This window comes from Eimeria maxima, genomic scaffold (assembly GCF_000499605.1).
Source record: "Eimeria maxima Weybridge genomic scaffold, Emw_scaff737, whole genome shotgun sequence".
Lineage (NCBI taxonomy): Eukaryota > Apicomplexa > Conoidasida > Eucoccidiorida > Eimeriidae > Eimeria > Eimeria maxima.
In genome coordinates this window covers 579-17,276 of record NW_013566728.1, presented here as the reverse complement: position 1 = coordinate 17,276, position 16,698 = coordinate 579, and the positions used below count along the sequence as shown (strand labels likewise).

At 50.2% G+C, this 16,698-nt stretch overlaps 5 protein-coding genes across 5 annotated transcripts; 1 reads left to right on the top strand and 4 right to left on the bottom strand.

Annotated features, from left to right (window-relative positions):
- Positions 1-235: 235 nt before the first annotated feature.
- Positions 236-2,614, bottom strand: EMWEY_00042110 (hypothetical protein, conserved; the record flags this gene model as incomplete). The annotated part of the gene is made up of 2 exons (XM_013482745.1): positions 236-1,630; positions 1,871-2,614. 2 exons carry the CDS (start codon positions 2,612-2,614, stop codon positions 236-238), a joined length of 2,139 nt encoding a protein of 712 aa, XP_013338199.1.
- Positions 2,615-5,050: 2,436 nt separating this feature from the next.
- Positions 5,051-8,545, top strand: EMWEY_00042100 (hypothetical protein, conserved; the record flags this gene model as incomplete). Its single annotated transcript, XM_013482744.1, has 10 exons — positions 5,051-5,657; positions 5,860-5,966; positions 6,150-6,204; positions 6,693-6,835; positions 6,942-7,020; positions 7,149-7,301; positions 7,408-7,510; positions 8,009-8,086; positions 8,211-8,374; positions 8,472-8,545. 10 exons carry the CDS (start codon positions 5,051-5,053, stop codon positions 8,543-8,545), a joined length of 1,563 nt encoding a protein of 520 aa, XP_013338198.1.
- A 232-nt stretch (positions 8,546-8,777) lies between these two features.
- Positions 8,778-9,701, bottom strand: EMWEY_00042090 (hypothetical protein, conserved; the record flags this gene model as incomplete). The annotated part of the gene is made up of 7 exons (XM_013482743.1): positions 8,778-8,882; positions 8,944-9,006; positions 9,064-9,126; positions 9,188-9,247; positions 9,301-9,329; positions 9,388-9,429; positions 9,656-9,701. 7 exons carry the CDS (start codon positions 9,699-9,701, stop codon positions 8,778-8,780), a joined length of 408 nt encoding a protein of 135 aa, XP_013338197.1.
- Positions 9,702-10,970: 1,269 nt separating this feature from the next.
- On the bottom strand, positions 10,971-12,826 carry EMWEY_00042080 (vacuolar (H+)-ATPase G subunit domain-containing protein, putative; the record flags this gene model as incomplete). Its single annotated transcript, XM_013482742.1, has 4 exons — positions 10,971-11,301; positions 11,393-11,453; positions 11,665-11,819; positions 12,075-12,826. The coding sequence occupies 4 exons, from the start codon at positions 12,824-12,826 to the stop codon at positions 10,971-10,973; spliced, it is 1,299 nt and encodes a 432-aa protein (XP_013338196.1).
- Positions 12,827-14,707: 1,881 nt separating this feature from the next.
- Positions 14,708-16,412, bottom strand: EMWEY_00042070 (polynucleotide kinase-3'-phosphatase, putative; the record flags this gene model as incomplete). Its single annotated transcript, XM_013482741.1, has 2 exons — positions 14,708-15,973; positions 16,152-16,412. The coding sequence occupies 2 exons, from the start codon at positions 16,410-16,412 to the stop codon at positions 14,708-14,710; spliced, it is 1,527 nt and encodes a 508-aa protein (XP_013338195.1).
- Between the last annotated feature and the right edge of the window lie 286 nt (positions 16,413-16,698).

The following is a 16,698-nucleotide window of genomic DNA, read 5'->3' as shown; positions in this document are numbered from 1 at the left end:
AATAGTATGCAGAACAAATCCGTACTACACTACATGTATATGCATATACATCATGTAATATGGATGTAAAATGTACATGTAGCATGTGCATCTGCATGTGTATGTACCTTCCATGCGCTGCCACAGAAACGAGTAAAAAGCATCTACAGTACAGCTAGGCTTAGGCTTGACTGTTGTAGAAGTATTTTGGATGTTATTTTAGACGCATATGAAGAACAGTAGAGTACTGACGAACTTATGCACAGACTTCTGCTGCCTGTACGAAGTCGTCAAGGGACTTGCCGAAGGCGTTAAGGATGCCAACAAGCTTTTTCATGTTTGTTTTCATCGCGAGCTGTCGAGCAGTGCGGTAGCCGACGCCGTAGGCGGGATCGTTGTCCCTTTCCATTTCCCCGAGTCTCCTGTTGATTACTTTCAACTCATACTCCGTCACGTACAAGTCGTATTCAGAACAACGACTGCAGTCATCGTCGTCTGCTTCGTCTTCTCCTGGCGGCAAAATAGCTTCTCCAAGCGTAATCGCTTGCGTTGCTGCCATTGAAGACTGTTCCCCAGTCTTGCCTGTGCGCCTTGTCTGTCCAGCTGTCAGCTCGCCTTCGGCTTCTGAGTCAAGAACGCCTTCAGAAATGAGCCCTGCCGCCCCTCGCGCTTTCAAGGGAGAAGCAGGAGTTGCCTGAGGCGTCGGTGCCGATGACTGAAAGGAGACCGCTTTCTTTGGCTTTTGCTCCGAGGCTTTGCTTTCCTTTGCGTTACTATTCCCTTTGTCTTCTCGGCTACGGAGGACCTGTAAGTTGCGGATAGCTTGAAGGAAAGCATGAGTTTCTTTGAGGCCGTTGACCTCCTTGACTGCCGGTTTAGTCTGGGGTTGGATTCCTCTCTTTCGGAGGGCTGCCAGCAGCTTTTCTCTCTTCCTTTGGAGTTTTTCTACTCTCAGCTGCAACGCGCAGGCTAAGATGCAGTTGCAGAGCCCTTCTTCGGCGGCCAAGTCGATCTTGAAGGACTCGCTGCCGTCGGATGCCAGCCAAATAAATGCGTGCAGCAACTCGTGCACCAGATGCCCTTCTAAGAGAGCCTCAGGCACACCCCGCGATAGCAGAATTCTTTGGACAACATGAAAGGTCTTCTTGGGGCGCGGCTGTCTGTTTGTGTTTGTTTCATCGTTGCTATCAGACTTCCTTTCGCCAGATTCCTCTTTCTTCTTTTCGTTTTCCTCTTCATAGTATGCAGCTGGAAATGTCAGGGCACGGGTTTCGCACCGCCCATACACGTTTGAGACGCCGGGGCCCTTGGCAAGCTGCATGTGCCATACAGGGGTGACGTCGAAGGGCAGCTGTGGCACTTCATCTGAGCTGTTGCTGCGCTTGCAAATGCCTTCTTCGTCTGCTTGGGGCTGCAGCAGCACGGCATTCTCCGCAACCGTCCTGGGGCTGAGCCGGACAGTGCACTCTGAGTTTTGCAGGTCGTCAGACAGTCTCAGGACTTCTAGGCAAGAACGCACTTCAGGTTGCGTGTGTGGGGCGACAAGGCGATGTGTGAACTCCAGATCAAACAAACGACGCAGCAACTGGCGGCCCTTCGTCACCATCGGTTGCAGCGCGCCTTCGTCCGCAACTGGTTTGATGAGGCGGCACTGCCCACAAGCACTCAATCCGCCAAAATTCAACAGAGGCGGAGAACAGCGCTGCTTGCCATCCGGCCCCACATACAGAAAAGGAACTGCCTTCTTACAACACGCATTGCACTGAGGCAGAGCTCGGCATCCCTCGCAGAACAATATTTTAGGCCAAGTCGATATGTAGTTCTTCGTTCGACGTAACACACTGTTGCAGTATGTACACCGAAACAAAGAATGCCCAGAGGTAAAACTCACCTCCTTCGTCTCCTCCACCTCCGCCCAGCCCACCAGACAGGGCTCGCGTTGTTGCGAACTTTGTGAAATTCCATCCAAAACTACAGACTCACCAACAGGGTAACGATGATGCCCCCCTAGTATGCCGGTACCTGCATGTACGCCAGCTGCTGCTGCTGCTGCTGTTGTAGCAGTAGCAGTGGCTGCTGCTGCAGCTTGGGCTGCAGCAGCGGCTAGCGCTTCTGGCGCATATGTAGTGCGGCGGGTGTGGGCAAGCGGCTCCTCAGGAAGGCTATACTGCAATATTTCGTCCTGGTGAGGCAGTCGGGGGGCTGATGTTGTGCGCTGCAGCCGCTGCTCCGCTGCCTGCTGAGGACTCCACGCAACAAAGGAAGAATCCTGGCGAGAAGGGGGCACGAAGGTAAAAGACTGCTGACGAGAGGGAGAAGGCGAATTTGCAGAGACAGAAGAAATTGACGAACTAGAATTCGTACGGGAGCCCCACGGAGAACCCGCGGCGGACGCAGGTAGAGAATTGCAGTCGCGGTTAGCTGAATAATGCCCAAAACCAGGAGGAGGAACAAAAGGGGGTCTGGTTGCTCCTCCAGGTATTTGTTTCCTTCGCGTTTGCAAACTTGCCAGAAGCATTTGGTCAGATAAGGAGGGGCTAGAAGCCCGGAAGGGCGTAACAGGAGCGGGTCCTGCTCTTCTTCCCCCCTGCTCCTCCGCCCCAGGGCGGTACTCCGAAGAGTTTGCCTGACCCATCCCAGAAAGCAGCGAAAAATTTCAAATTGAACTGAACAGAGACAAAATTTCAATGGGAAAAGCTTTGCTTATAAACTCGTGGGTTATACCTTCAAGCTATACCTCAGTTCAAATTTATGTTGACCGTTGCGAACGCCGCAGCTCGAAACAAACGATAAACGGGAGGGAATCTGGGATTATATGTGGATATTATGGATTAAATGCGTCTTATAAATGCACCGGGTTGAAGAAAAAAGGCGAGAACAGGTGAATATTAGGCGCATTTGCCCAATATGCTGCTGCAGCGTTCACCAGTGGGAGCGGACTGGCAGCCGCGGCCGCGACTCGCGGCGAGGACGGCTTTAACAGCTGAAATGGCAAAAAACTTCGGCCAATATTAATTAATCTAAATTGCGTTTCTGTCTCACTCAACTGTTTTGAAGGTATATCGGGCACCTCTTGAATGCACTTTGCCGCCGTTTGCGGCTCCAGGAGCCGTCGAACCAGACCGTCGCGGAGGTCGAAAACTCTACAGAGGAAACAGAACCAACTCTAGAACAACGTAACACGCTGCAAACCAAGTCATTTCCCATCTAAGATCCAAACTACAGAAATACCCCATTTTTCAGAAGATCAAATGCCGGGGGCATTTGATCTGAAAAAATCGTGTCAGAACAAAAAATCGATTTGCGGCGATGTGCAAATTCTGCTTTCTTTGCCCATGGCAAAGTCCATCATCGCTTAAATCAAAACAACATTTGGGTGGAAGTGTGTTCCACTAAGGAGAAGCAAAATGCGGGAAGAAATGCAACCACGAGAAACTTTTTGTAGGAAAAGACGTAGATTGGATGAATGCAGGTGGAACGAGCCGCTTTGTTGCGGAGCCGCTCACCGTACCTTTATATTTGCCTCCCCATTTTTTTGCTTCTTGCTTGTCGCGACCCGTTCGACAAGTAGTTAGGAAGCATCGCAGATGGTAAGCAACAGTAGCAGGTGCAACAACCAACAAACTTAATCCATACAAAAAAGTATTTGCCTTCAGCCAAATCGAATTCGATAGGCAACGGACAGAAGGGAACAAATGGTTGTGTGGGTTGGATTTACCCGCCGCTCCCAGAGAACATCCTTGATAGCAAATAAAGCGTGAGACGGATGCAACAGCAGTTATTTTCACCACAGTTAGAAACAGATAGGTGACGCACATGACAGCGTGGGCCACAAAAGGGGTATACTCATAGACATCTGGACAGAAATCGGCACTATATTGTAAAACCTGCATGAAGGTAGGCACTTAAAGCAAACCATCATCTGGGCTGAAGCCAGTTAGTTCCGTTGCATAAACCGGCCGACAAAAAGTACAAACCTAAACTGGCATTTCAACTCCCATTCCAGTGAAATGCCGCTCATGAAAATTTTTATCTGCTCCATTTTGTGGAGAAATGTGGACGAAAGAAGCCACGGATGCCGGCTTGTTTTAAGGAGAGTTAGGTTGTACGACCGACTCATCCGGTTTATAAACGCAGTACCACGGTCTACACGCATAAGGCACAATAATGGACTTTCAGGGAAAATCTGGAGATAGGAGAATGCAGGTAAAACAACTTAAAACACTGTATGAAGTGATTGAAATAAGTTTATATTGCTGTTTCCTTAGGAAGCAACAGCACCCACATATTCCAACAAGCTGCTCAATTCTTTCGAATAAAGAACACCTCTTCAGTCAGAGAGGCGCTCGAAAACCATAACACACGCTTTGTCACGATCTAACAGGGGATATTTGCCGTTTATTCGCAAGCACTCTTGAGCGTTACAGTCGTCCTGAAGGATCCGCTTCAGATTTTCCTGTAGTGCGCCTAAGCAGTGGTGCCTTTCGTTCGTAAGTTTGATGTCTACCCGGAATGGGATAGTATATTCCATTAAACCTGTGTTATAGGATTAAATCCTACGCGAGCTTGGTGTTTGCAGCGCGACTAAATATTCAGACTGGGGTTACACAAGAGATTACAGGATCCCAAGGCTCCCACTGGGTATGGTCAACTCCCTGAAAACCTGCAGTTTCGCTTTTGAACTAATGTGCGTTTTCTTACTTCACTCCGACTAGTCGTTGAGGTTTCCGCTGCCCACCGCTGAGTCGGCGCACCGCGCGTTGTGTTTGCTGGCACTCATCACTGCACACAAAGGCACCGGCTTCCCGCCCTTTCAATGAATAAATACTTGTTTCTCTTGCACACGTTTTCGGATTTAATTGCCGTTTGGAGCCGAAATAGAGAGAATACTGCAAAGAAGTCGAGAGTGTTCGCTTCTCCCCACTTGGGGCCCCATGGGCTACGAAAGCATCGACAGCAGCCAGTAGCACGAGGTTGTGGCGTTGTGGGGCCGCATTGCCATAAAGACATTAAATACATTAGCAATATATATAGTTCTTGTCACGTAGGACGTCTCATGCAGTACAACCAAATGCTTCAGAAGTTCCTTTTGACTCCTGGCGTCGGCGATGTAGCCGCTCGCCGGCTGCTGGACGCCTGTAACAGGCCTGCGCAGGTGGTTGTTGGCCGGCGCTGTGTCTTTAGCCGTCTGCCTTTCTGCAATTGCATTCACTTGAGGAGTATTTTTAATTCAGAATGCCGAAGGGGAAAGTCGGGGGCGCCGGTGTGGCCTCCTGTGCAGCTGACTGTGCAAACCTCAGTACTTCCATCTCCTTCCAGGGCACGGCTGCATTTTTCAGCTAAGTCCACAGAGTCTTCGCCTCTTGATGAGACGCATGCAGTGTCCTTGGACAGCCCAGAGATGAGAGGAAGCACCGCAAAGGGTGCGCAGAGAGAGGGAGGCCAGCATGTGAAGTGGCAGAGGGCGCAGGCGACGGATTGCCAGCAGCCCCAACCTGCGTCCTCCTCTGCCTGCGGCCTCAGCTATTCCAAGTTCGTGAGAAAATGTTCTGACTGGTTGACAGATCGACAGCTGGAGCGCGTGGCAGTTCGCCTTAAGGCGTACAAGTGCCTTAAGAAGGCGCCAAGGCCTCACAACAAGCTAGCCGCTGTTCGCGACATCGGGAAGATCGTCCCCAGTGAGTCTTAGGATCATGTCCAAGGAATTCATTTAGCCACTTACGTGATATAGATCGGGCCCAGCATTTTTCCAAGTCCCCTCAGTTTTGGCCTTGACATTGCTTGACATTGTTCGATTCGGTTGTGGGCTGCGCTCGTGGAGGGAGGCTAAACGGGAGCGCTCAACCGAACTTATGATCAGGTGTTTGTTTCTGCCTTTAGAGGAGCACCGAGGAGAGTTGATGAAACTTCTAGCAGATAGTCTGGACCTTGTAGACCCTCACCACTTCTTGCGCTTGTCGAAGGCTTCCTCAGACCGCATCGCCACCGTACGCCCAGCGTAGCGGCCCCGTGCAGTACTTTTTCACCAGACAACGAAACAGAGACTGTAGCAAAACACATACTAGCAAAGGAAGGCCTCGGGTTTGGTGGGAGCTGGCACTCCCCTGCCTCTGAATGATGTCCGTTGTCCTCAATATGCACGCAATATGTATTTTGTGTGCTGGCTGCAGCAGGACGAAGTGGGCGATGGGATGCCTCAATCCATCATGGGTGACTACACAGTGGGTGCGGAGCTCCTTCGTTCTCAAGAACATCGCCGAACCAGGGTTTCGCAGCGCACTTCCTCATCAGCTCAGGCTATATGGGAGAACAATTTGCACTCCCCAGACCCTCTGGCAGACGATTCCCAACATCACCAGCGGGAGATAGCCATGCGACCCCCAACCCCAACACGCCTGACAGAGGCAAGCGAAGTTCCATCTAAGCGAATCCAGTTCAAACGTACACGGATGCAAGCACTTTCAGCGACCATAGACGGGACGCCGTTGCCCCCACTCTCGTCCACTGCTACATCACCTGCTGTGGAGTGCGAACTCAGAAACGAATTGGGGAATTTGTAGTGGACTGGCACGATCATTCCATTCCCGAAAGGGGCAGCAGATCCAAGAATCTTGTCTTCCTGTCAAATCTCCCCCATGCTCCTCGACATATTCTCACGGATGTTCTCTGCAAGGTACTGCGGCGATATTTGTTTTGCCTGCTCCCTTTTGCAGGAAAGGACATGTCCGTGGAAGAAATGAATAGTTATCTGTGTAAATTTTGCGCAATTACGCTGCAGGCGTTTTCCGGCTGTGGGAAAATCAAGAAGCTGGAAATATTTGATGACCGCTTGCGGACTCTAGATCAAACAGAGGATGTCAGTCTCTGAGCCACCGTCCCTTTGGATTCTCAGAGTGCTCCCAAAACATAGCTAGGCAACAAACGAGAACACTCCTGCATGTGCCTTGATTCCGTTTGTTCAGAATACACTGCAAGCCAAAGGGGAACAAGCCATTAGAGACAAATTAGAGAGACGGTTTTCCCCGATTTTTGCACTAGCCGGTAAGGTTATACCCTTCTGCGGTTTAATCAGTGTCACGGTAGTCTTCAAGGGGGCGGACTCTTGCATGTTGATCTGCGTTACACTCGTTCGTATGTGTCGTATGTGTGCCGTTTCCACTGCCCTACAGAATTCAGCTCGACTCAAGAAAAACAGAATGCATGCCGCACCTATCTTCGCACTTTCGGGGTGCCATGCATCGACCGGCTGGTGTATCCCGAGGACGCCGCAGTCAAGACAACGCTTATTGCAACGAACTTGCCGTTTATCCTTACGCCGGATGGTAAGAGGATACGCTGCATTACTGCTGCAAATTAGGTGAACCTGAATAAAAAATCTTGTACACGGCTAGACGTGTACGTGTGTCATTGTGATGTCTTTTTCTACAGAAGTCGCCCGTATACTATCGTTTGCACTGGTCCGCGATGCAGTGGCTCCTGTTGAGTATCCGGCAGTTTGCCGCATCCGAATGACGAACCCAAAGCTGTTCGGGTATGAACAGCTGTTTGTCGAGGCCCGTTCAGATGCAGCGGAACCCTTCTTTTTGTTGCCACTGCACAAGAAAACGCACAGCAATGAGGCTGTTGCCCATAACCCATGTGTGGAGTATAGCAATTTCAGAGATAATAGGTTTTCGTCCAACGGAAGCGCAAGGACAAGTAATGTGTCAGTGTGGAAAACCAATTTTGACTGCTGCGCAAGCGACGCCTTCCTCGCTTCTCCCAGTAGCCCAGTCATGGATAGTTGTAAACGGGTTCTACTGTACAGTTCGTCAGAGGCCCATGGCAACCAGAGCTACTGTGAACCATACAACATTGTGTCGGCCAGACCTGACGAAAGTATCTTCATTCCACGGCTGCGGACAGAGGTGCTTTTGCCATCCCCCTTGCCAGTCTTATTCCTAAGGAAATTAGTCGAAGCTGAACTGGCCGTTGCATGACTTAGAGTGTCATCTACACATCTGTTTTTTCATCTGTTTTTACCGTTCAGGAAGAAACGCGAGACCACCAGAACGCTGGCAGACGCCCTAGTTCCCCTGGGAAAGCGTCTGACCTTGGTCGCCACATTGTAAAAAAGTTTGTTTCCTACACGGTCCTACTACTGCTACTGTTCATTGAGGCTTTTGCACTTCACATCACGGTCATGCCTTGATAGTCTCCTGCACTTTAATGTGTGGGCTGTTTCGATGCAGGGTTTTGACGAACCGCCTAGTCCTGAACAACGACGGCCTATTTGTCCTGCGTTTTGCTTCTTTCGAGGCGGCGGAAGCGGCAGTACGACGGTGCAGAGGAGCTGTTATATACGATTCGAAGGCGTTACTGCTCTTTTCCCCTCGACGATGCGTTTTTCACAACGGTAACTTCCCTAGGTTTTCAACTACCCAGGACTATGTTCAGTGTAATTGCTCGTTCGTGAAAACAGTAATTTGCACTGTGTGTGACTGTACTCGTAGGGCAACTTGTAGATTTTGTGATACCGGAGGGCAACTTTGCTGCGGAATCTAAGCATTTTGTTGCAAGAGGGTAGTGCATGTTCAGATATTTGTGTTCTAGATGCTCAAGTATAGTGCACCGGTGCACTCTTAAAGGGAATCGCTCGGAGTCCTCTTCTTGTCGCAGCGACTGTTAGTAAACTAGCTTCGCTATCTGACAGCACCGTACACAACGGAAAAGCTAATTAGTGGGATAGTACGTTAAGGGAGAGCCCCAAGCAGCAATAATTGTGCTCGAGTCCCAAGAAGCATTCTCGAGTTTGTCGATTAGAGGATCTGGGGGGTTCTTCCTCCAGCCAGGAACATTGGTATGAGAACGATCGACAAGAGGAAGAACACGCCTCCAATCGAACCGCACCAAAACAGAGAGACCTGAAGGTCCGTTTTTGCGAAGGGGTCATAAACGCACTTAGATTCTTTCGTTGGAGCCTACCGTGATAAACGTGGTCCACCAGGGTACCGGGGCGGTTACTTCGCAAGTTGTAGACATGTTTATCTGGCGTGATGCTGATGAATGGTACAGGCGATCCAACGAAAGTCAAGTAGGACTCACCATTACGGTTCCGGCAGCCATCCAAATAAATGCAAGAGCCAGAAGAGATATTTCAAACCACAGCTGACGGTGCAGGGATGGACAGACTGTTTACTAAATGCAAATGGAGTGATAATCGGCGTACAGTTGCTGGGAAGCCCAATTGTTTCTTCATCCTGTCGGCCGCGTAGGTTGCTGGTAAGCTCTGTGCTTATGTACTTCACTGTTACTTTTTTTGTAGGGAGTTGGGAAGCTTACGAGCATGATAGCCCCGACGAGCCAGAGATCTGAATTAAGCAACTTAAGGCATGTTTGCGCAGTGCAGGCGAAATATCCTACGCTTACTTAGTGGGACGTCACATGGTCGCATAAAGTTAGTGACGACAACTGCGGCGAAGTACAGGGCGGTTGCCCCCGATACGGCGGTCAAAATTGTTGCCTGACAGATTATACGGATGCAAAAGGTTATTGCACAACCTCCCACGGCGGTATTCGGCAAGTGTCCTCCATGGGATCGGCCATTCTTCGGGCTTGTGGCAGTCTTACCGCATCTGAAGGTGAAGGAGATGATCGATCAGTTTACAGTTGAAAGTCTAAGATCAAGGCAACTTACATTTGAAGGTTTCGACTTTAGCCTTTGCTCCAGATGGATCCCTCATCTTCGTAAGTTTTGTAGAGGATCCAATGTTCGAGCAGAATAGAAACGCGCGATAAAGGAACCGTGCAAAAGTGAAGAAGGAAGTCGCGCTTAACTTAGCCAAATGTGACGAGTCGCCATGTTGCCGACGTACTGTGACTCTCAGGTGTCGGTACACCTAATGTGCCTCTCTCATTTATGCGAGGCACGTTTTTCAGAAAAAAAGTTTTATGTTTGCCATCCTAACTAATCTTCTAACAGACTATTATTGCTGCACCGAAGCTGTCACGCATCGTGATCCTAGTTGGTTCGTAGGCATTCAACCTGAATACTCAGGCGAATGGCACCATGACGCGCACTAAGCGCCTATGCTTCCTATTTCTCACACGATATAAACGTGTAACACTTCTAACACGATATAAACGTTCTGGTCCCTCAAGGACGAAGTTACCCTGACGTGGGACTTCCCGTTCATAGCGCGATTTCATTACTATCAACTCTTCCCATTCGAAAATAATGAAACGCTATTCTTGAAATGCACGGTAGCATACTTGCAAGAGACCTTGCAAGCAAACTTGCACTGATGATGAATACTTCGAAGCTACGGAGCCAAGAAGGGCCGTATAAAAATTTCCGCTGCAGAGGAAATCTGGCGGGAATTCGTCTGCTGCGTTGCGGCATATGCACGCAAAATAGACAAGTAATCCCAAACGTTTTTTTAGAAAAATTCCCGTATTCTAAGTTCTGACAGCTTGTTCACGTGTACTTGTGGATGGGTCTGGTGTGAAACATGCAAGATCAACAGCACTTCTGCGTCCCAAATGTCTCCGCCCAAAGCGGAGATGAGCAAACTCCATTCTGTCTTGAGGAGTGACACTCGCGATCTTCCTGTGTGCTTGTCCATCTTCATCACGGCCCTAATTCGAAGCAGGACGTTTGCAAACACGTATGCAACGACACGCTTGGAACCCCGGAGTGACTAAGAACATCCCATAACACTTGAACTAGTTTCACGGGAACTAATAATCTGCTGCTACAAACGGAGGGAGTGCGTCTGCGCATCGTCCTTGTTCTGGCTTTCCAAGGAAAGGCAGCTATCATGCCACATATACTACCTCGTTTGGCGATGCACATTAACGGGAGACTGAATAGGGTAGACACACGTGGCAAGAATGCCAAAGGCTCAGTGTTCGTGCTGAATTGCAAGGCACCAATATGGCAAGTTAACACCAAACGTAGTCATTCGATAAGACCCCTTTGGGAAATAACAGTAGTGCTGGAGTTTAAATGCTTATCCGAGGAAACAGCCACATGTGGTCTGAATACTTTGCATGGCCGACGAGAAGCGTCCAAGAGGAAGAGGCCGCTCCAATTCATCGAAATCAATATAAACTTCCTCCTCTTCCTTGAGTGTACGATCACCCAAGATTCTAGCATACAAATCATCTTGCTCCGGTGAACTGTTGTCGAGCGTCGGATATTCGAGATTATCAACATCCCACGAGAAGTCTGAAATATGCTTATTCCGTTTGCCCTTTGCCACGCGCTCTGCTATTACCCTTCGCTCTGACGGGTAACTCTGAGCTTTGCTCTTTCGAAGGAAACTCGGGGGATTCCTTCGCCTGGAGCGCAAACACACAAAGGCCTCAGCGTACAGGGTAAGAAGAGAGCAGGGCAGGAGAGTCCTCACACCTTCTGTCGTAAACGACTTACAAGTTGCGCAGTGCTCGCCGGCGATCCTCAGCTAGCGATATGTCGACGGTAAGAACATGATCTGCAGAGTAAAAAGCAAGTAGAGAGGCACGCAATTGCAAATGGATAGCCTGTCTACACCGAGGTGCGAAGTCGAAACAAGGTAGTTGATGGTGGGCCAGTGGCTGAACAAAAAATGAGTCTTGTTTCAAGTATAGGTATTTCTTCTGCTAGAGGGGACATGCGTTTTCCGCAGAGTCAAAATTAATGGTTAACGTCCCTCTGAAACGCACCCACGCATAATGATACTGAGGCGTCCATGTTCTTAGAGGCATGCTCGAGGATTTGGCGCATCTGGTTGTCTTCCTCCGTTGTTGCCTCACGGACAGCATCTTCCCCGTTGTTACCTTTTTGCTGATCTTTCAAGGCTTCTTCTTCGAGCTTGCATCTGCAGACGCATACGCAGAAGGTGTAATATCGGGGGCAGATGAAACGAACGCTAAGTCATGCAAAGTGTGCCCGTGAACGACGGTATTGAGAAAAGGAATGCCGCAGGCCAGACCATGAAGAGTTAAACGGCAACCAATGTTAACGAACAGCACCTGCTGGTCTTAACGGCAAGCAAAGGAGTGTTTTGTTCGCCTATGTCTGTGCTTGCTTGTGCGGAGTAATTGACGAAGTGTTGGGCGTGCGTGAACTCCACCTGAGAGCTTTGATTTCCTCTTCAGCCTCTTCCCGAGCCCTCTGCATGAGTATGTCGCGCTCTCCTCTTGCACGCTCGACGATTCTCTTGGCCTGGTTCGTGGCTCTTTGAAGCAACTGCATGACTTCCACCTCCTGCTCCACACTCGACATGCCGACCTGCTGGGTGGGGTGGTGCAGAATGTGCGGGAGATGGAGGTGGCGCAAGTGAAGAGGGAGGTGCAGAGAGTGATCAGCTGCACCGTCGTGGCCGGCTGCTGCTTGTGCTGTGTAGTTATGGTGGGCTGTGTGAAAGCGCTGGCGTAAACCGTAGAATCCCCTCTTTGCATGATCTGCCTCAGCGGACACGGGGCCCTCGTTGGGCTGTTTTCCCCCGCTTGGTATTTTTCCCAGCCGCCCCTCTCCGTTTGACTGTGTCTGGTTGCCTTGATCTCTCGTTGCTATTTTGCTACTATCGGACCGCATCTTCGGAATGACCTTGGTTGAGAGGCTCGAAATTGTTCGCCGAAAAAATGAAGGCCGGGGCTCCATTGCAGTCGTGGGAGAAGCCCCGTGAGCAGCGGCAGAGACCAGCATGACGCGGTTCGATGGCGTAGCGCCCTCAGTGGAGTCGCACTGTTGCTCATCTTTGTGTTCGCCATCCAAACTCAGGTGGTCCCTCGATACCTGCGCTGGGTTGGACGCCACTGCAGCTGAATCCTGACTTGCATTTTGATTGGCCTTTGAACGGCCCCGTCTGAGCCAGAAAGGCATCTTTATAGAAGAATAGGGCCTGAAATCTACGCGAACATCCGCCTACCCTTCGCGAACACCACACACAACGGCCATAGACCGGACCGCTTCCAGTTGTTGGGAGCTTGAGGAACCCCTACGTTACATAATGCGCTTGATGCCCGGCAAAGAAACGAAAATGCATCTATATGGCCAGAAAGAAAGAGAATGATGAGGTTAGGAAGCTGCTCCACGGGGCTCCTGAGCCGTATCTGGTCTGCACGTCCTCGCCTCAGCACAACAGCATTCGTACCTCGAGGGGGGCATTATTGAGCATACGAGCACAGCCCCCGGCGAACCATACTCAACACTTAACGAATATTATTATATAAGTGGTAAAAGCAGCCTATTTTTCGTTAAGGCCAAAAATTCGGCTGTAGAGCAGCTTCGGACCCACTCCCTATCATCACATGGGCTAACTAGACGGACAGACGGACGGCTTGTGGCTTCGGCAGGGCCACCAGGCGGCACTCTTTCGCAGTATACAGCAAGTATTCACAAGCTTTGTGGTTAAGCATTGATGTGTTTGCTCTATATATCTTCGTTGACGCATATCCGAAAGCATGGAACATGGCCCCAGTGCGCGCCACTGATGCCCAGAATAACGTCAGCTTCGGCGCCCAGCCAGCAAGTAGGGAGAGCGGATTAAGAGTGGCGTAATTAATTCAGTTGAATTGTTACTCCAGGTGCTGCGTGCAGCTGTTAATTGCCTCTCAGTGCCCTACCGCAGCTGAAAGTCACTTCTGTGGAAGTTAGCTGGATGTTTTTTAGGCCCGTGTAACTTGTACTCGGTTGTTTGAGGCCTTTCATTGTGCTCATGAGACCGTGTATAAATCGTAGCAACACCATCGGACATGGGCTCCAGAGGTCACATAGGAGCTGAACGGCTAGCAGTAGTATGAGCTGAACGGCTTTCCTTTGCAACTACTGAACGATGTTAACCCCTGCACTCTACTGGGAGAGGCTGCGGCGTGTAGCAGAAATAATGCATATTCCCGGGGGGACCACGCGGTGTAACTCGATCCCATGGAGCTTTCTCTATCGTTCACTACCTGCAGTGCGCCGTAGCTAGCTGCAGCTAACTTCCCAGAATAGTCGGCAACAGCAGCAACTTCTACTGAGCAATGTGACTACAGATTATGATGTGCCATTGAAGAAGACCGTTCTATGTAAATGGAATTCTGCTGAATGTAACCTCAGCATACTGAAACTTTAGTTCGCCCAGTTAAATGGTTATGCCCCTCAAAGCACTCGTTCCTCTGAAGAGTTGTTTTTTGTGAATTACTGTGACACATCTTATGCCTCATCTCCTTCTTCCACAAGCACAATAAATATGCCGAGCAGAAAGGACACGCTGCAATAACAGGGATCGAGAGGCCAGGATGTGAAGCCGTTGTCAAGGCAGAGACACGGGCACCACTGCACCAGTACAGCCATATTAAGGAAAGCTCTACCTAAGTACTAGTGAGCCTTGCGCTAAGGGAAGGTACCTCATTCCCTTCGATCTCCACATTCTAAGCGGTGTTGCGTGCATATAGTGTGCCGGGTACAGGGTACACCAGACACTGTGCACTTTCCAGCGCTTGACGTATTTGCCCGAGTCAATCGTTGTGGGTGGACCCAATGCAGGAAAGGGAGTCACATTCCAACTGGCTGTTTCTTTCGGGCATCTTCCCAAACGGAGCCAGCGAACTTCGGAACGAAGGCTCAAAGAACGCAACAGACACTAGCATCAAGGGCACACGATAGCACAAGCTAAAATGGGCAATGCCTCCATTTCCCCCAAGGCTTTTACACTGCAGTTGTCTGGTAGGTGCACTGAAATTTGTTTGTAAAGGAGTCTTGACGGGATGGGCAGTTGATTTAATCTAAGAAGGAACCAAACATACATCTTTCTGCTTCTGAACAGAAGTCGTCATACAGCAGGAAGTCCGTTGAAACATCTTTGTGTATTTCCACTTTAGTAAATCCCTCTTCCACTGTCGGTGGTTCCACATTTGCATAAAAAGTATTCACCACAACTTTGGGTACTTTCACCAAACGGTATCGTGACACAGACGACGAAGTCGCCGAACTAGCCGCCTCGCGGCTGCTGCTATTTCTTAAGGCTGTTGCTAGGCTTCTGAAAATGCCCAAGTGCAAACAAACCTCTTTGGGCCACAAGAGAGCTATGCCCCGCACAGTGCAGTCTCCCCTACCGTGCGTTTTTGCGAGTTGTATGAATATCTCTCGGTCTTCTTTGGTTGTGTTTTGTCTGTCGACAACAACGCTTTTTCCTTCCCGAAGAAGCTGAGCACAAACCTCCACGCATTTGGCCTTCACCTTCAGGTCGTCCTGTCGCACAACTGCGTGCTGCGGAAACAGCCGGTCCACGAGAGTGCTCTTCCCACTTCCGGGGGCTCCTATCAGAATAACTAGCTCCTGCGAGCTCTTCTGCTGCTGTTGCTGCTGGCATTCTTCAGCCTCCTTTGCTGTGTCTGCACCTCCTTCCATGGTTTTAATGCGTCGCTGTTGTTGCAGGTCTCCCGCCTGCGTGGTGCTGCTGCTTAAGAGTTCAATTGGGTCGAAGACCAGACTTGTAATACTAGTGTCTGATTTGTCCTTGGAGCTCTTCTTTCTGTCTGTGACCATCACCAGTTGCTGCGGTTCGTTTCCCACTACTGCCCCGTGCAGTCTTCGGCTCAAAAGAGGCAAGTGCGGCGCTCCTTTGCCACCGAAGAACTGCTCAGGTGTATAAAAATGCATTCCAACGTTCAATGCTAACTTTAGATCTGCAGCGCTATGATCGCCTGGTCGACCTGCGGCATCCCCAACAAAGAAGACCCGAGGGTAATCGTCACACCCCAAAACAGAGGCAGCTGGACAAGCAGTAGCAGCCTTAGTAGTGGCTGTAAAGACAGCGAGCTCTGGCTGCTGCTGCTCCTGCAACAACGGCAGCAAATCTTTGAAAATGAAGGAAGCAGCTGCCGGCCGCGGTTTCCTGTAGATGTCGTCGGCACAGCACAGACAAGCCGTAAGAGGAACCTGCAGCAGCCGCTGCACTGCGTCAACTTTCGCCGTCAACTCCGCGAGGGAAACATGGCCGAGAGAAACGCCCAGCTGGTTCGACAAAATAAATATTGAATACCCCTGCAGACCCCAAATGCAATCAAACAATTGACCCTCTGTCTTGATAAACCTTAAACAACAGCAGCAAGTCCCTTGTCCATCAATTCACTACACTCACACCGACCATGTTAGAAACGCAAACAGACGAGGGCGAATGCCATCTGCGCCAGGGGAGGTTTTGTTTGCTGAGCTATCTTACTCTGTCGTGCAGGCGACGGAGTTGGGTGCGTATTTGCTGTTCAAAGAGGAATTTCCAGTCGTTTGCGTCTACAGGGAACTTCTTGCCGCTGCGGGTGGTGATCAGCGTGCCATCTAGGTCAAAGATCGCAACGGGACTGCAGCTGCATCTGGCTTTATTGAGGCCCCCAGACGCATCAGAAATAGCATCGGCAGCAAAAGGAGGCGTTTTACTAAGTCTGCAGCAGCTCGGGAGGCTGAAATACACCTGAGAGGCGTGCATGTTGTGCAGGCGGCAACATGCTTGCGCTTTCTGTGAATCCTTCCTCTGCACACACGAGTCGTACAGTCGAGCCGATGAGGCACCGTAATGGCGCCACCAGAGAGAATTGTCCCCCGCTGGGTGCCAGCAAGCAGACGACGGCTCGAGTACCGTCGGTGCTAGGGGTCGTTTTCTACGCATCTTGTGGGGTACTGGCTACAGAGCACTTTAACTGGCCATAACCCGCATGCAGCTTGAAATGCAGACAACGGCTGAGCTGATGTGACGAACAAGTGAAATACGTCTC